General features: G+C 39.7%; 1 protein-coding gene across 3 annotated transcripts in view; it reads left to right on the top strand.

The window, feature by feature from the left end:
* vwa8 (von Willebrand factor A domain containing 8) overlaps window positions 1–19,425 on the top strand; it is a 117,503-nt gene extending 98,078 nt beyond the window's left edge. For all 3 annotated transcript variants that reach the window (XM_088602402.1, XM_088602394.1, XM_088602412.1), the window contains 8 exons: window positions 1,053–1,161; window positions 1,835–1,991; window positions 5,299–5,407; window positions 9,955–10,080; window positions 12,459–12,617; window positions 15,250–15,348; window positions 15,997–16,235; window positions 17,050–19,425. In XM_088602402.1, coding sequence (XP_088458528.1) covers window positions 1,053–1,161; window positions 1,835–1,991; window positions 5,299–5,407; window positions 9,955–10,080; window positions 12,459–12,617; window positions 15,250–15,348; window positions 15,997–16,235; window positions 17,050–17,158 — 1,107 coding nt within the window. In that variant the 3' untranslated portion in view covers window positions 17,159–19,425. The remainder of the gene's footprint in view (window positions 1–1,052; window positions 1,162–1,834; window positions 1,992–5,298; window positions 5,408–9,954; window positions 10,081–12,458; window positions 12,618–15,249; window positions 15,349–15,996; window positions 16,236–17,049) is intronic.
* The last annotated feature ends 295 nt before the right edge of the window (window positions 19,426–19,720 follow it).

The following is a 19,720-nucleotide window of genomic DNA, read 5'->3' as shown; positions in this document are numbered from 1 at the left end:
AAATCAGATCAGCAGGACTCCCCAACAAACTCGTCAAAATCTTTGAGAGGAAGAAAGGGTAAAGATTATACTATCCCACTGTGCAAAGCTGGTAGAGACCTATCCAAAATATTTAGAGCAGTAATAGCTGTCAAAAGTGTTTCCACGAAGTATTGACTTAAGCAAGTAGTAAATGTAATTTTGTATATCTTTGCAGATTTTTGCAACATTCAACCTCCCTTCACATACAAGAGTGTTCAGTTTAATCATTGCAGTTTAAAACATAAGCAGTACCTTTGGAAAATAACTAAATGTTTTTATTTAAATGTATTTACAGTATATAGCAGGTATTACCTGTGATATTATTGGTTGGGGATGAATACTTTCCAAGCATATCATAGGGACATCTGGGTCATCATTTAAAACACAAGATGAGCATCCTCATTTTCATGAACAAAATAGTTTGTATTCATTTGTAAACCCCAAAACATTCATTCTCTTGCAAAGGCCATAACATAAACATGGATTGATACACACACTCAAGATGCTCAAGCCTTGGTTGTGCCACCAGCAGATTCTGACCAGGATTCCTTAGGCAACGTTGCACAACAGTCACGTTTCCACCAGGGCCAGGGTCTGGACTAGTCCAGCAACGTCGGCAACTTCCCCCCAGTCCTTCCAGATCCTGCTCTTGCAGGATTGGGATGATGTCATCTCAAATTTTCAATAAAAACTATATACAGAGAATGTTAAAGTAATTTAATGTTAATGTTTCTTTATTAGCCCAATACAATTTCTTGCATTAGGAATTTGTCTTTTCCCATACCCCAGCTTTTCTCCATGAGGCACAGACATGGAGAGAAGCCTGGGGTCAGAGCGCAGGGTCAGCTATTGTAAGGCACCCCTGGAGCAGTTAAGGGTCTTGCTCAGGGGCCTAACGGAGTAGGATTCCCCTGCCGGCTGCGAGATTTGATCCGGCAACCTTCCAGTCACAGGTGCAGATCCTTAGCCACAGAGCCACCGCACCGCCCCGGAATACGTCTGACTTATCCGGGTTTGATTTCCTGTTTCAGATTACAGTTCAGCGGGACAGTGGCTTAGATGTGAGTTCTCCTAAACATGGCAAGACAGACCCTGACAACATGCCACATGTTGGTGGAAATATGTGGGCAGGGGGAACAGGTTAGTAGTCCCCTCTAAGCTTTTGAATTTTTATTCCTCATGTGATCTAAAATGTAGGTAATTTTAACATGCAGCCTAAAATTGCGATTGTGTCTTTTCCTGTCCATGAAATTGACATTTTTTTAGCATAACGAATAGAAGCACACCACTAAATTAATGAGCAAGGAAACATTATGAAGATGGTGAGATTGATGGGTATGTACACTGCTTACGTTATTGAAGTAAGGTTTCTGGATGATCACTGTTGTACAGTAGTAAGACTGTTTTGTACTGTCTCAAAACTGTTTGGTTGTTCTAACATTCTCTCAGAAAAACCATAATAAAAAGTATCCCAGACAGCCTTGGCATCCTACACTGACAGGCTAAAGAAACTGAACCTAAATATTCTTGAGCAGAGAAGACTACAAGGTTAACCGATACAGGCATTCAAAATCCTCCAAGGCACTGACGGACTTGACTCAGAGTGACCTGTGAAGCACGAACCACAGGACACAAGTGGAAACTGCATAGAACTGTATTTAAAACCCAAAACAGGAGGCACTTCTTTACCCAAAAGTCGTTAGCCTTGTCCTATTCCGTGAAGCAGCTGGTTGCGATCTGGTGGGGACAAATGGCCTCCGCTTGTTTGGAACTGTTCTCATGGTCTTTCTTTGCTTTTTTCCTTGTCCTGCAGGAGGCAGAGACACAGCTGGTCTGGGTGGGAAGGGAGGCCCCTACCGCCTCGACGCCGGGCACAAGGTTCATCAAGTGTCCCAGGCGGAGAAGGACGCCGTTCCCGAGGAGGTGAAAAGAGCAGCCCGAGAAATGGCAGAGAAGGCCTTCAAAGAGAGGTACTGTTTGTGGAGAAGGCACATTTCCCACACGCGAGTGCCAAAATCCACAGAGCTTCACAGCTTGCACATGTGTCTTTCTTTCCCCCAGCACTGACGTGAATACAGTTCAAACTCAGACTCGGCACGCTGGCGCAGTGGAGAGCATTGCTGCCTCTCAGCGCTGAGGCCTAGGGTTCAATTCCTGGGGTTCTTTCTACAGCATCTGGAGTTTGTATGGTCTCCCTGGGTTTGCTTGGGTTTCTTTCATTTCTCCCGTTTCTGTCCTGCACCAGGTTAGGCAGTTTTGGATACAAACCTTTCCATTTGAAAAAGGAGAAAATAATGCGCACCTGAGGTGTTAGAGGTCTTGTACAATAAGGGGCAATCACAATGAAGACTTTTTGTGCAGAAATGTTACCAGATATAATAAATGAGTATGGAGCAGAGACTTTGCATCCTGCTCATTTTATTGTTTTTGGAACACCTCTCATAAAAAATGGTTAAAATATAAAAATGGCTACAAACAAGAGGGGCCCGTTCATCCCATCTAAACAGACAAGATTCAAGAAGCGAAACAGGGACTGTCTTGTCTCCGGAACAGGACTGTTTAACCGAACCACTATTTGTATTGTTATTGAGGAAACTGAAAGACTGACAGTGAAAAAAGTTTTTTCACACCATCTTGCTAGTTCATTTGTTTTGCAGCATTGAACTTGTTGTAAATTATTCCAACAATACAATTGTGTTTTCCCAAACCTGAACACAATATCCTATACACAATGTTTTTCCTTCTCTCAGTGAAATATGAGGGGCTTTAAGAACAGATACGTCTTTAATGTATCGAAGTGGCCAGCAAATTATGATGGCCGGAGGGAACTTTGTTACCTTTTATTCAAGTCACTTATGCATGTTGTCATCCCAAGTATGTGTGACAATATGAGTTATGAATGATGTCATTCATGCTGATAGATTTTCAAGCACTGGATTGTAAAAGAGTCTGAAAGCAGCCTCATTTCAGAGCGATGAAGGCCGCCTCTGTTCTCTGAACAGGCCGGGCCTCTCAGTTCTTTGACAAGCTTCCTGTACACAGAGCGCAGGCTGTTTCCTGCAAAGCACAGCACCCGCACTGAGCTCCAACACTGCTTCCATTAACAGTGCACCATGAGACGAATTTCCACACATCCTGCTGTTTCAAACCACTGTCACCTGCGTTATTTACAGGAACAAAAACAACTTTTTTCCACACCGTCACATCACAAACATCAGCTGTGCTGATTTGCAAAATTAAATTTAATTAGGCCATTTTTTACACAGCTTAGTAGGTTTCTCAAACAAGGCTTTCCTTACTTAAAAAAAGCACATTCGTAAAATTACTTTAATAAAATTATTCAGTAATAGTTCATGCATGTGGGTCATTAAGTGCCTTTTGTCACTTTCATGGGATTTCTGAATAATCAATCCATGATAGGGGACAATGACAGAGACATTTTTGAGGAAATCTGATCTTATCTTCATTTTGAGGTTTCTTCCTCAGGGCGGACTGAAAGGTTTTCAGAAGCAGCCGAGAACACAAGATGTACATGTGATCTTAAAAGATATGACTTAATAACCTATAAGAAAATATGTTTTTTAAATGTATTGCTTTGCCTGGATACTGACCTTCTTAAGTAGCTGATATACAGTAGGATGTTTAAATATTTACTGTTTTTGGAAAAGAAAAAAAGCAGGAGGAAAGATAAGATAAGACAAACCAAAGAGTTGGCAAAGAAGATAACCTTCAGAAGTACTGTACCCCAGGAACATTCCAGACAGTGAGGCATACCTAGGTATTATTCATCTCTTACTCAGCCTGTCTTATAAAACCTTCCAAAGCTACTCCGTCTCATTTGACTTGTATGATTGTGTTATTATTTGTTTTACAGTTTTATAATTGTGTGGTAGTTTTAGCACATATTTGGACATGACTCCAGTCAGGATTTTAATGTTAATGTTTCTGATACAGTCTTAAAAGCCTGATTTAAAAAAAGAATCATTGTATAATTCTATTATACCTCTTTATAGAGTACTATATGTGAGTTGAGTTGAATACTTCCAGAATTCATAGCACCCTTCTTGAATGTGCTCGCCACAGGGTTACAAAGAGCCCTGTGTTAAAAGCATTGTGGTCCAGTGGCAGGTCTGGAGTTATTGAGAATGGTCCCTGGGCTTTGCCTGTTGTTCTGAAAGCCAGACCAAGCTCTTTCTTCAGTAGGTGGGCCTTTGGAAACAGCTGGAACCCACTGAAAACCTAGAGGCAGCCTGTTTTGTCTACAGTCAGAAAAAAAGAGAAAAATGCATGGCTGCATTGTTGAGGAATCAAAATAGTACATCATATGCTTTGCGAAGATGAATGTTGTGAAATCTCTGATGTCTGTTCTGAGTAGGCACCGTCTCAATTGTTATATCATGAGGGATGATTCACAGAATAATCTGATCAGAGCAGACTGTATGAAATTTGAATCAACGAGACAAGCAAAGCAAGACTTTTCCCTTATTATATGCTGACTTACTTGGCTTTCACCTATATTATATACAGTAGCCGTGCCCCTGTTTGGCAACTTTTGGCATGTATCACTTTTTTAAAAGCAGATTTCATTTGAATCATTTGAAGTGCTTTTTAATACAGAGCAGGAGCAGACTAAGCTTTCATAATGCTATTGTCTTGAATGGTACAGTGTAAGGCAGTAGATTCTCAGAATTTAAAGGAAAGTTCACTGGACGTTTTGTCGTTATCCTAGAACTGAAAAAAAAGCTTCACTTTGTCAACAAAACAATTTCATTCTCATCTTGCAGTGGAGATTTGAAGGATTAGACAACTGTACTCCTTAGGAAGAATTCCTGTCTTTACTTGTGTGGTTTGTAGATGTTGTGGGTGAGTATTAGTGACATAATGGAGGTATTATTTCTCTAATTGGAAGAGGCTTGCCATGTACTTTATTGTTCAATGCTCAGGCTGTCAAAGTGACAGTCACAACACGAGCTGTGCAAAGAAAGAATGATGAGGGGGAGCAGTTGTATACACAGTGGACCGGTTACCAGGCTGGCTGAGGTTCAGCAATGAATCATTCGCTTCTTGTGCAAGCATTGGCTTATTTACCTTTGGAAGTACAGCGCAGAACACCTGCAGATGAATGCAGCCACAGATCTTTACAGGGCTTGAATCATTTCTTTAACCATGAAGAAGCCTCTTATAAAAGTGTATCCACCAATATAGTGCACACATCATTTTGTACCCAAATATTTACCCCTGTCCTCTGTGTAACATTCTTGTTTACTGATCTTTCAGATTAAAGGAAATTGAGATGAGTGAATATGACGCAGCCACTTACGAAAGATTTTCTGGAGCTGTCAGACGACAAGTCCAGTCTCTACGAATCATCCTGGACAGTCTCCAGGTAATTCTGTCTGGATGCAGTAGCTGTTGTGCTTTTCATTTAAACATGCTTCAGTTGTAAAATGTGTACTCTGTTCAATATTCAGTAATAGAAGTTCAGATTTGTAACCTGGACTGTTCTTATTCATTGACAAAACGTGGCAGCTTCCTGTAAAAGTCACAGTTTGTGTTGGCGCTGGTCATGTTGTGCCTTGTTGTTTGTTGTGTGGATTTTTCACATGCATCTACTTGTCATTGAATAATGGTTGTGTGTGTGTCAGAATCCCATGACAGATGTTAACGAATGAGCTTTGAAGGAACAGTGTTGTCCTCTTGAGGGGAAGGCTACAGAACTGGGACACCGGAGCTGAATCACACTGGAGTAAAGAGGAGGTCACCCTCCAGGTGTTTTATTGTTTACATTGGAGTGGTCTGAAAGGCGATTACCTGACATTGTATGCAACTGCCAGGTCTCCCAAGTAGGATTAAACTCTGAGATCTGGGTGGGGATTTTATGGGAAAACAGGAGTTAGAATCAATCAGCCTTTAGAGAAGAAGGAACCCTTGACTGATTCTCAATAGATTTCGGCCTGAGGGCCCCCAGTTTGGGTATAGCATTACTTACGAGCTTGAATATACCTTAAATCTTAAATTGTAAAAAGTTGAACACGGTTTATATTGCTAATGTATTTAAATCAATGTATATCTAATTTTCAGTTGAAAAATTTTATTAAAGTAACTATGCCGGTTTACTTTGGGGAACAATGGCTTTCTGTTCTACAGACCTGCTTGGTGGCAACCAGGTAGGGAAGTACACAAGACTGGTGGCACTGTGCTCTGTGTGTGGTCCAGCTCACTGCACTGCTTTGGCAGGATAGAGTTAAAAAGAATAAAGCACCTCTGCATTTTTCTGTGGGAGACATTGAAAGGTAGCTTTGATTTAATGTGTCTTGGGTACAGAAGCACCGCACTTCAGAAAGCTAAAACGTAAGGTGAAGCTTATGTGATTCTCATTTTTGTCACAAAGTGTTGGGGGTGTTGAATTTTTATTCACACTTCTTGTTTCAAACACACATAAAGCAGTACCGTCAAATCTACCTGTCACACGTGCCCAGTACTAGCTGACATCACTTCACCCCAACACTTCGGCCACCTCTCCTTAGTTTTCAAAACAGATAAGAAATTCAAAGGGGAAAATGTTTTCAGGGGGTTTTCCTTTGCAAGACCCCTTGTAGCCATGGGGTGTCAAATGATGTATTTTGGAGAGTAATGCTCTATAATCAGTTCTGCAGGGTGAAATTCTGCTCTTTGACATTTTTGGAAAAATGGCCTTTAATTATGGAGAAGTGCAGAAAATGTATTATCGGTGGCCTTAAAGATTTGAAGTAATTTTCATCTAAGTGTCTTTAGATGAGGCTTCTGTGTCACAGATTGTCAAACTCAGTCATGGGAATTTGTCAGATTAAAAGCAGTGGAAGAATAAGTACCACATTTCCATGGCTGTTTTGTTTTTGTTCATGTTCTTGTTTTGTTAAAAAAAATGTAGTTCCATTTGCCAGCAATGTGTGAACAATTTGAGATGGAATGAAAAAGAGAGACAGCCCTGTAATTTACATGTATGCGGTGTCAGGTGTTTCGATTTTATTAAGTTTGTTGGAGAACGTATTTCCACTGACCTTGTAAGCATGGCCTAATGTTTTGAGACGCAATTGAGCAGGAGACTGAAAACTGGATAGCCCAGCTCTGCTGGCTGTCTCCTAAGGGTGCGATTGTAACCCCACTGGAGTTAGAAGAAGAAGGTGCAACTGCAGCCAGTGTAGGTTTTGCCTTTCACTGAACAGGTTGGGTTTGGCTGGGGTTTGGCTGGGGGTTGGTCATGGGAGTCAGGCTGCAGAACAGAGGACCTGGTGTTACTCTTTGGTAAACATCTGATGTGTAAGATGACAGATTGCTATGAGGGCAGAATTGAACCACGGGACCATTAGTGGAGAAAGATGCAAAAACCATTGAAACATCTGAAATCTTTGTTATGTGAGCATTTGCTCACAACAACAAACTTCCATACATGCAGCAGGTGGGATGCACTGAAAAAAGAGGGCTTTTAGTATTGCTTTTGAACAACAGCATATTAGTTTTAAGAGAGTAAAGTAGATTTTCTTTAATTTACTGCAGAAAGCGAAGTTGCTTTGGTACATTATTCTTCCTGCAAATTCACCTAATCTCATCTAGTGCCTTCCTGCCCATTAATATCACTTTCACACAACCTTTTGTATTGGGTTTTGTGTTTGTTTTAATAAAGTTCTTGTAGGACTTTACTTTCTCTTTTAGGCCCCATGTTTGTAATTTGTTTTGTCAGTTTGATAAAATAAAATTTTAAAAAATCTATTCTATTCCAAAATCATCTTCTTAAAAAGATGAGATATTCAGCAGACATGAAGCAAATCAACAAAAGTTAAAGAGAAAAAGTGGTCAAATGGCAAGATATTACACATCTGATTTCCTTGTGTTCTGATTTACAGACTATGATCAAAAAGTATTAAACACAAACCTTTCACAATACTTTCAGTGTGTATAAGAGCCTTTAGGCATTTTTACTGGCTATGGTATTGCCTGCAGTTGAACTCTAATATATAAAAAGCTTTAAAAAAGTATTTTTTAAAGCAGTGCTATGGAATTTGATATTTTCACATCAAACCTGTTTAGTTTGTGAATTTGACTTTCATTTGTGCATGTCGCTCAAATGAACTGAAAAAAAAAGTCTTAATTCAATTAAATATCCTAGAATCTACTGCAGAGCTCATCCTCCCTGCTCAAAGTTTATTTAACTTCTGTTGAATTGATGATTCCCAGGCAAAGTGCCTGAGCAGGACTCCAACATTCTCCATGTTGTGCAGTATTGTCACTTTGATTGAATACAGTACAATGTGGGTGTGGCGACATGTTAAAGACATTGTTCCTGAAGGCATCAGTATGGAAGGTGATTCGGTTCATTTAAACAAGGTTAAACAGCCTTACAGTATGTAAGTGTTTCTAATCAGTCACCAGTCTCATGTTTACATTTCCTTTTCCCTGAGAACTATGCCAAGGCAGGGTGTGAAGAACAAGTATGGTTTTCTGGCACAAGGTTGTCCTCACCAAAGCTATGATTACCTGAGATGACGCTCTGCAGTGTTGTCACTATTCCTGGCAAACTGAACAATACTGTTGACAGTGAAACACAAACCAGGGGACACAAGTGGAAACTATGAAGTGCATTTCAAAGCAAGAACATGTGGCACGTCTTTCTGGAAAAGTGTTTTGGGAGTGTGAGGCAAGCTACCCAGTCATATCGTCCAAGCTGATAACTTGACATCTTTCAAGAAACAGCTGGATGAAATCCTTAGGCCAATTAACTGCTAACTTCCAAATGGGCAATGGAGTCCAAACAGACTTTCTCGCTCATAACCTTTCTTATGTTCTCAGGAAAACCTGAGAAAGAACTCGCAGAAGAGCTGTGAGTCTTTTAGGAATTTATATATCTTCTTTTTAGTTGGAGCAACAGTAGTAAAAGAGCTACAGAACTGAATATTAACTTTGGTTCCCCTAAGGTTTTGTTTATTATAATCACTTGTCTTCTACCTTTGTGTTCCCGATTCACTGGGTTTCATTTTTCAGATGATTGTACTGCATGTTTATCAAGTCTTCCTAGTGTTACTTTTTAATGATTATTTAAAGTATTAATTGCAGTTATACTGTATGTCACATGCCATCACAATTATCCAAAAGCACTTTACTTACAGGAGGAGATCCACTTTATCCACCACATACAGCAGCCATAGTTTACCAGTAGCAGATTAGGTAGAATCAGATTGATAAGTAGTGTTAGTTCAACCTCATTTTCCAAACCCAGTGAAATTTAGCCAGGATACTGTGATTAGCACCCCAATTCTTACAAGATCTTTAATGACCAAGTAGTCTTATCCAAAGCGTGCCAACTACAGTACAGCACTCTCTGTCACTATTGTGGACCATTGAGTTTGGAACTGTTCAGCTTCTGGGATCTGAGAATATCAGACTAGAAGCTGGTAAAGCTGTGCAGCTCTTATTCCCAGGCTATCAGCCGCGCAAATTATATTGCTATACTTTGAGCAGTAAAACCTTTCCCCCGTTGCTCTCTTACACAATAACTGGACAGTTTTGAACTGAAATTCAAATTACAATTAAAATAACCAAATTTCATGTTTTGGTTAGTATAAAGTGTGTAATTATACAGTAAATTATATTTTTGTTCATACTGTATTACCTCAGGAACACGTAATCAGTGCCGCTTAGGAGCTCAGTGGCTTGAGTGATGGCCCATCCGCTGCCAGCACTAGGTTTACATTAATCCCATCTGTTTTAATTTCTTGCTGGCCTTCAGACAACTTCTTTGTTAGTATAAATCTCGTTGAAATGAATGTAGTGAAAGGCAAAGGTAGTATAATTAGTGACCATTTAACCAGATTAGTACAAGAGTCGGTTCCTGGAATAGCCTGAGGCAGGAGTCCTCTCTGGAGAGAACAGTAAATGTTTCTTTTTTATGGTCTGTAGGCCAAAGGAAAAGAACGGCAGTGGCTAAAGAACCAGGCCCTGGGAGAACTAGACGATGCCAAAATCATTGATGGTTTGACGGGGGAAAAAGCCATCTACAAGCGCCGGGGAGAGCTGGAGCCAGAGGTGAGCTCGAGTTGGAGGAAATGAACGCTGAAGAAGAGCTTTGTCTCTTCTGTAATGTGAAAGTTGAGCTGTGTCAAAATATGTTTCATCTTTATACGGAGTTCATCACCTTTCATTTTCCTGTACTGTGTTAATCTGGTCTTCCTGGGTATATTTGCCTATTTTTCAATGATATACTATTGATCACACCATGATCATGAACGAGTACTAACCTGAATTCCACAGATAGATGAAAGTAAGTTTTCAAATATTGCTTCTTACTCTGGACAAGAGGAGCAGAAGATCCGTGGACAGCTTTCACAGATGAAAATCCATAACAGGCCCCAGTAATACCCTAAATTAAACTATGGAAGTGGTCTTATTTAGTGTATGTGCTGTAGTTGTAACATAAAACTGGAAAGGTCAAGACCACTTGAATGGAAAAAAGTGAAATCAGTTACAAAAAGAAACACATGCTTTGCCATAGCAATGTGTATGGTAACATTTCATTTTAAATGGAAGTTCTTGATTTGATCCGACCTTTCATAGACTTTATGTAGACCGAAACTTACTTAAATGCAGTATAAGTCCTACGTTTGAAACAAAGTGACATCTGGATATGAATTATTGTGACTCCAAAGAGTGACATTTCCTGTGCTTCGAGTACAAGGAATGGATTCATAAAGTTTATTTTTACACATCTTTTGAGTGGTAGAGAAGCCCAAATCGGTCTCTTATTGCATTGATTCAGATTACAGCGCTGAACAACAATTGATTAAATATCATCTGTCAGCAGGAGACCATATTTGGAGTGTCTTTTACCATGGAGAATAAGACCTAGTTAATGTTCCAGTAAAGTTTTCTAAATATGTTGTACTGCTGTTGTGATTAAGCTCACCTATGGAGTGCATTCACAGTAAAAGGACTATTTTTGTATAGTGACATGTTTTAGTATTTAGATTGATTTAATGGAACTCTTAACAAAAATAGGATTTTCATAGAAAGATGTAAATTGTAAAATATACATTTAAAATGTGAAATGTTAAATATGAGTTTATTAGTACATTATATTGTATAATTAATTTGTATTTGGATATGATAGGTTGTTACAAATGCTACATTTTCTCTGTGCTGTGTTTCTTGAAAACTGTTCAATTTCCCATTACATGATTTCTCTAAGAAATGTGTCAAAGATTTTCTTACATGGCAAATTTCTGTTAATTACATACAGTGCAAAATTACTACGTTGTTAAAGCTCGGCAAGAAATGACAGAGTTTGTGGTGTACCCAATTTTCCTCATTAGGAGCGTTGTTAGAGAGAATGTTCCCATGTACTACCAGCAGTGCATCTGGAATCTTTTTTACACAGATTTTGTGCGTCATACGACACTAAATTCTAGTTATTCGTTTAATAAAGCAGACAGTAGAAGAGAGAATCAAGACGTATTTTAATGTTTTTCAGACCTTATTACACCTTATTATTATTATTATTATTATTATTATTATTATTATTATTATTATTATTATTATTATTAAGTTTTAAGAAGGAATATTAAATGCGTTTTGGCATTTGTGGAGTTTAAAGAAAGAATTGCTTAAACCACTAGATATTTTACTCTTTGAGAATTTTAAAGTCACCTTGGTTTGATATAGCTGGCTTATCACTATTTATTAGAGAGGAGAATTATAGGTACCTCACCTGTTATAGCAGTTCAGTTCTCCTCCAGCAGTAAATGCTGCTGCTTTGATTTTACTTGATGTTTGCAATTGTCAGCAGCAACCAACAGTAGTTGACATGTTGATGCACCTCTGCATACGATGTAGGGTTAGGTGCGATGAAGTATCTTCTTGCAGTCTGAATTGCCCTTCCAGGTAGTGGTTTACTATTTTCCAACCACCTCTTGTAAGGTTTTTGAGGTTGTGCAGGATGATGCATTAGCCAGGTTTGCTGCTGCCTTCAGCAATGAACAACATCATGTGTAACAATGATCAAGATCCTTCTGGCTGTGACTTACCTCAGCCTTCTTTTGCTCAGCCCTGATCTTTTTACTTTAGCACTGATCAATAGGCTGGGTCTGCTACTGTTTTGCAGTCTTTCACAAGTCCCGGGTATCACAGGATAATTTGCGTACACTGGTCATTCCCTTTTCTTTAGGCAGGATGTCCAAGTCTAAAATAATATTAGTAATAGTTTGGTAGGAGAATGTATATAATAATAACGTTTATATATATGCAGTATATACAGTACTGTAATACAGTATGTGTTGAAAATGCCCTTGACAGAACCCTGTTTATGTATATGTGGAGCAGAAGAAAACTGGTAGAACTAATTAGAAAAAAAGCATTTCTCTATAATTTGTTACATCTCTGCCTTTTATCATTTCATTTGTGTGTGTCAGCTGGGAACCCCCCAGCAGAAGCCGAAGCGCCTCCGGCTGCTGGTGGACATATCTGGAAGCATGTACCGTTTCAACGGGGTGGACGGGAGGCTGGAGAGGACCATGGAGGCCGTGTGCATGGTGATGGAGGCCCTGGAGAGCTACGAGCACAAGTTCAAGGTGACCGTGGTGATGCCCGCCCGTCCTGACTGACCACTGCATGGGTCAGATGTGAAGACCATGGACCAAAAACCTCAATTCTCCAACTGACAGTTACTAACTCTCTCTCTGAAGGCCGGTTACTCAACCACTTGGAGAGGAGAAGTGTAATTTCTGAAAGGTTTTGTTGTTAGCAACAGGAAAATAATATAGCTATCAAAGCCGAAAACCAAACAAGGAACGTTTTCCCGCGGTTTAACCTACTTACTGTATTAATCTGTCTTGGAATATTTTTTGTGTCAGGAGTGATGTTTTGAGCTTCATTTGCTGATGAATTTTTACAATATGATTGCTAATTACTACACAGTGGGAATTAGAATAAGCTATAAATCCGACAGTTTAGTCTTGTTTTAGTTTGTTTATTGATACCAAATGTGGTGGACCACATTATTCATTGTTGGCAACTGCTGTGTTGATACAGATGTGCAGTAAAATGAAAGTAGATTTGATTTAAAAGCAGTGGGCTTTGTAGAAGATGTGTCATTCAAGCAAATCAAAGTAGTTTGCTATATTTATGAAACTCTTCGTATTTTATTTCTACTTCTGAAAAAGAGACTGATGTTGAAGTCATAACATGGACAATGTAGATAGGTTTACCTTTTGATAACTGTAAACTAATCTGAAACATTTCAGAGGTACAGCCCTTTATTTGCTTATTAACTGTCTTTCTGTTTATGAAGTACACCAAATTTACAGTTAATCCTAATTATTTAATTTGAATTTTGTTTAGTAAGTCTGGGTTATTTGTATAGTGAAGTCCTCTAGATAAATTCTAATACCCTCTCTCAATTTGTACTTAATTGAAGGGCTGACAGATGCTATGACAATGCTTTAACTTTTTTTGGCTTCCAACTTTTATTTTTTAATAGTTCCGATAGCCTCAGCCCTTCCAGTTTACCAAAATAATACTTTGTATTTTCCTTGAATCACAGTAGCCATGACAATCCAGTGTTTTCACTTTCGTTGCATCATGCAGCGTGGTCCGGTCTGGGATGATACAGTACCAAGAGAGCTCCCTCCCAGGCATTGTGCTGTGCAGTGATGTGCTGTGAAGCAGCCTTGGGAGAGATGGCTGTGTGTTTCTGAGTGTTGCCGTGGAGACAGCCTGTGGTGAAAGAGGGGGCTGACTGAGACTAGCCGCTGAGCAACACTGGCAGGCAGGGCCCAGACCAGAGCAGCCGCTGGTCTCCTGCCGTCACCTCTCACAGCTGGGCCTTGGAGAGAGGAACAAGTGACTCAGCCAGAGACAAGTCCAGTTGGCCAGCTCGTTCGTTGGACAAAGGCTCTAGCATTTCCTGACAGGATATTTTGTATTGTGGCATCAGTAAAGGTGATACAGTCGATTACAAATAAAGCCTACGCAGCTCGAGGACTCAAAACATTATTTCAAAATCCAACAATATTTCAGAAATCCGAAATATTTGTATAGAAAGTTAAAAAAAACATTTTAGCAAAGTATTTTTAAAAAATAAAATGAAAAACCCACAATAATTAACATAGAGAATGTGTAAGATACATGTCTCATAAATATTTTTGATGTACATCAAAAAATGTACATCAGGGGTATTGTGCATGCAAGTTTCTTTTCGCTTCTCACAAAATATCTTTCTGACTGCTTTGATTCATGGCCCAATTGCCACAGCAAATTTATTTTGATATTGTGTGCTAAAGCATGTTGGAAACGTTCGTCTCCACTGCACCTTAGACCGGATAACTTGAGCATGACAGGCGTGATACACAAGAGCCCCAGAGCCGCCTATGACTCATTGTAAAGTCTGGCTTGAGGACACCATACCAGTCGCCAAGTCAAGCTGCTGCCTGCGAAGAGACGGCGGCTGCCAGTGACCTTGAACAGCCTTATCAGACATGGCTGGGGTTTCTCTGTGCAGTAACCTTACAGATTTGTTCGGACGTAAAAAAGACTTCAAGCACCAAAGCTAAATTTTCTTTCCGGAATAGAGGGCCACCTGTGGTCTGTGCTATTTTTATGCCAGCCCACAAACATAACACTCATCAAAATCTGTGATCACATTAATTTACTGGCTTTTACCTGCTAACAAGGAAGCGAGCTTTAAATAAGAAGTGTCTCCTGTCTTCTGCACGATGCTGAGTGTACTGTGAAGTATGCTAAAGTGTAATCTTTCAAAATGTGGTCTTGTTGAGAGATGTGTGACTATTTATTAAGTTTGGGAGACAGCACTCACAGGCTGGGCTGATTTAAGGATTAATTTTCCTAATGCAGTTAAAATGCTCTCGATGTTACTGTCAGAGTGCTAAGACACTGACCTAGCTAAAACCCTGGCTGTGTAGGGCCTGATGTGGTTTGACCTTTAACAGTCATCTAATTGTTATTAGGCGACTGTATGCCCACAGTGAGGGAATCACAGACAAGGGGTTTTCAGAAGGTTTGGCTCTGTTAGAGGAAGCTGTCCCATTTTTTAGCATTGATAGCATGGGCAAAGAATTTTATGCTGTTTGAGTCATATAAATTGTAATTCTATGTTGTATTTCACGTCTAATTTTGAGCAATATGTTTGGAACATCAGCTCTTCTCTTGATGACAGACCATGTTCTTGTTTCGTATTTTTTCCAGTATGATATTGTTGGACATTCGGGCGATGGCTTCAACATTGAGCTGGTCAAGTGTGACAAGATTCCAAAGAACGACAAACAGAGATTAAAGGTTCTCAAGGTAAATCTACAGCTGAGTTCTTCAAAGACTAATTCTTAAAATGAACTAGTCTGCTATGCTGAAAAAGATTACCTTTTCAGCAACAGAAACTATGGAGAATACAGTCACATTTTTCCCAGCTGCACACAGAGCTTTTCACATTCTGTACATGCTTCATTGTGTCTTGTACACATATTCTGCAGTACTTCAGATTAATAGAAATTACAGTCTCAAAAGGACATTCTGATCTATGGAATGTATCACTATTCTATTTAACACAATTGCAGCTTCAAAGTAATATAAGTCAAAAATGAAAAGCAACCTTTCAGTGGGATTATAAGATGTTTTCACAACATTATTTGGTTAGTGAAAGAATTCTTTTCAGCGTAGATAACCAATATGATGTGTTAATGCTATTTATTTCCTCGGCTAAAATATGAACAAACTCCAAAGATTACAAAACCAAAACGAAAAAAAAACATTCTTATCAGAAAGGATATGCCTTGTAACTTTCAGAGTAAAGGATTAGGAAATAAGAGAGGGTTGTAGTGTTTAGAATATTATTTTTAGGGCAAAAACTACAACTTGCCACGTAATCAATGGAAAAGCTATCTTTAACACCTTAAAGAATTTATCCAGTTTGTATTTCGTAATCCATATTCCCTCCAGACGATGCATGCCCACTCCCAGTTCTGCATGAGTGGGGACTACACTCTGGAAGGGACGGAGCACGCTGTGAAAGAGATTGCCAGGGAGGAGGCCGACGAGCACTTTGTGGTGGTCCTCAGTGACGCCAACCTGGAGAGATATGGGATAAATCCGGATCGGTTCGCACAGGCGCTGACCTGCAACCCGCAAGTCCACGCCTTTGCCATCTTCATAGGCTCCCTGGGAGATCAGGCAGAAAGGCAAGTCAGCATCACTCCTAAGAATCGCACTTCTTACTTCCGTTTTTCTTTGCTCGGGTAAGACTTGACACGGGTCTTTTAGTTGATGCAAATCACACTTTAAGACCTGTGTGCATTTTCGCTGTTGTCAAATTCAAATTATATTTACACAAACCTTGCTAGGTGATTATTCCTTCGTAATCTGCGAGGAGGCACTTAACCCCAATTTGGCACCAGCTGTGTCTTAAAATAGAAGGCGTTTTGTTCTTCCACAGTTTAGGGCATTTTTTCAGATGCTGAAAAATGCAATAATTAAGTCATTTTTGTGCAGTTCACAGAGATCAGATCCTGACTGGTAAGCAGTATGTTCTTGTGTTTTCTTTTTTATTGCACAGATGTCCACTGAATATTTTGAACACAAATAAAGCATTAGGTTCCATGTTGTTAACCAGAACTGTCTGGAAGTACACCTATCATGGCGAATACATTCAAGCAGAGGCTCCATTAACTCTTGCCTTTTCATGGACACTGTGATTTAAGGACGTACTTTTTTATACGTTCCTCTCCGCCGAACAAGTGACAGTAATGAATGCGGCTTATAGAAACAGAGTAATTGTGTGTCTGAAAGGGGTCTCAGTGACACCGGGCTTTCAGGCACTTTCCCCACGGCTGCTTTCCCAAGGCCTTTCATCACACAAAGGCCTTTGCATGAATGATGTGCATTGTCCACCTACCGAAGAGGAAAAACTTTCTCTTTCCCCGCCCCCCGCCCAGTTACGGGCCGCATCATTTGCAATTTTAATGTTGGGGGCACTTCTTCTCCTTCCACCCGCAGGCTCCAGAGAACCCTGCCAGCCGGACGATCGTTTGTTGCCATGGATACCAAGCAGATCCCACACATCCTGCAGCAGATCTTCACTTCCACCATGTTGTCAAGTGCCTGAGGATGTGTACTGGTGATCAGTGGTGGTGCGGCTGCCCTGTCACTCAGGAGACCGCACAGGCTACGACAGCACCTGCACTTTCATTGGCTGTGTCTGACATCGCAGGTGTGATTTGATCCAGTCAAAGCTCATCAAGTCCTACTCAGCCAGGGCTTTAGTTAGGCCAGAGTGTCTTAGCACTGCTGACAGTAACATTAAGATAATTTTTCTACAAGCCTTTGGTGACTCTTAGCAAAGGATGTTTTCCGTTCATCACTTTCTAGAATCTGCTGTTCAGAATAACACCACACCCCTGTGCCAGTGTCACATGTTGGTAATTTCAAAAATTGCTTCAGATTAATTCCCCTAAACAATGAGAACTGACAACAACCAATTAACTGTTGTCAGATTACCACTTCAGGATTGTTAATACAAGAAAGCCTTTCAATGTAGTCTTAACTGCAGGTACAATGAGGGACTACCTGAAGAATATTACTGTATTATTTGAATGTAGTAAAAGTAAATTATGCTTTGCTCACAGCGACAAAATATTGGTCTTACAATTTTACAATTGAATCTCCAATGGCTCACACCCTTTAGCTGCTATAACCTATTCTCTGACATTTACAAAAGTACAGCCAAATGTCATAGTGGACATTTGTTTGAAAATACTAGTAGGAAATATACAGTGTAGCATCAATGAAAAAATCTAACTCTTTGAACATACAGTATGTATCTAAGTTCTAAACAATAGCAAACCAATTATGCAATTATCTCTAGGCAACCTCTTTCTGTTCCTAAATATTTTTTAAAGTGCTTTGGTCTTGAGTGTCTCCCAGTGAACTCCTAGATTGGAGTGTCTGATGTACAGTAAGAAGGAGGGTGACATCCCACAGCAACGCCCTGTATCTCCCAAAGGTTCAGCACTGATATTGTTAGTTTCAGTTCCTTTTTTGACTCACGCAGTATATTAATAACACTTTTTCAAAAGCATTTTAAATTAAGTACTTGTTTCAAAGACAAAAGTATGGAAAAAAAAATATTTTTTAAAAACAAATTCACATAAAGACTATCCAATTCAACTTGAAAATGTGTTCCCTTAAGATTTACCATAGAATTAAGATTCTCAGCCAGTGCACTTTTAAAGAAATCTCAGTAGTGATTCACTCTATTACACAGTATATACACATATCAGTCACACAAAACTTCTTCTCAGTAAGCAGTTCTGTTTCTGAACTTCCTGTCTCTTTGCCCTTTGACACTGTGGAACTGGACCGCGAGCAGTGACACAGTTGCATTGGAATGCTGGGACAGTGACCCCACATTCCCTACCTGCCAACACATGCTTGCATGAGACCTGAAGACCACGGACCCCAGTTCTGTAGATTTCTCTCTTTCGTGCCCCATCTGTGTAAGTGCTAGATCTTTTCCTGTATGTCTTCAGTGCCTTATGCCAGATATTTTGACCTCGGCATCTTAAAGAAATCAGCTTTAATCTGCAAACTCCCCACTATCAACACAAGCCAGACCATTAGATAAAGCATCGAAAGGGCTCAAAGAAAGTCCCGCAAGGCTCCAGGAATTCCTACAGAAATGTCCCGTTGTTGGTGGAGCCCACATTTAATTAGGTGTCATCATCGGCTTTCATGTATCTTCTCGTTATTTGGATGTCGGAGATAAAGGAGGGAGGTTTTATTTTGTAACTTTGCCTGATTTACGGAAGAAACCGAACACAGACTGTTGTTTTCACTCGCCCTTTGCTGCTCTATGCTCTGCTCCATCCTTTGTTTATCAAGATCCCTCTGACAGCGAGGGCCTGGAGAGTCCCCATTCATACAGCAGGACATTTACTGGAGCAGTCTGAGTGAAGGACCTTACTCTGGAGTACACTGACAGTGTCCCACTTAGGATCTGGACCCACGACCCTCCAGTCCCAAGTCCTGAGCATTTCTCCACATTTTACTGTATAGCAAGCTCCAGTGAAAGTACTGAGTGCTGCAGTTTTGTCTTTTCGGCAGAACTACAGTATGTGCCATCACTGGGTGCAGGGAAAACATGGCATTTTGGTTAGTCCTTGATTGATGTCTTGTAATTGAAGCCATGCCTTAAGAAATTCAGTAAATAATGGCAAGTTCAATAGATCTGAGAACAAGCTTTCTGGTTATCTTTTAAAAAATAAAACTACTGTTGTTTTTTATTTACTCCTCAGTTCTAATTACAATAATTATTTGTCTGAGACCACTTACAAGAACTGTTTAAATTATTTAATAAAATAGCCTTGTCCACTGTTTGTTTCTTATTAATCATCTTTTGGCTTTTAATGTATCATTGCCATCAAGAAGAATAAATGTATTATTTATTTATTACTTCACAGAATGCAAATGTGTAGTGTATTAAGTCCGACCTTGAGGAGGCCAAGATGGTATACTGTATATTAATACACTTTGTTTCTTAATAGACCACAATAAGTGAAAAAGAGTATTAAGTTGTTCTTCAGTAGATAATTCTGCACATTGCAATAAGATGTGTGTTTTCCTATTCGGTAACGTTTTCCATTAGTTACAAGGGAACTGGATACATCAA

Source organism: Lepisosteus platostomus, chromosome 2 (genome assembly GCF_059453375.1).
Source record: "Lepisosteus platostomus isolate fLepPlt1 chromosome 2, fLepPlt1.hap1, whole genome shotgun sequence".
Taxonomy (NCBI): domain Eukaryota; kingdom Metazoa; phylum Chordata; class Actinopteri; order Semionotiformes; family Lepisosteidae; genus Lepisosteus; species Lepisosteus platostomus.
The sequence above is the reverse complement of the archived record's forward strand: the minus strand, read 5'-3'. Positions and strand labels throughout refer to the sequence as shown.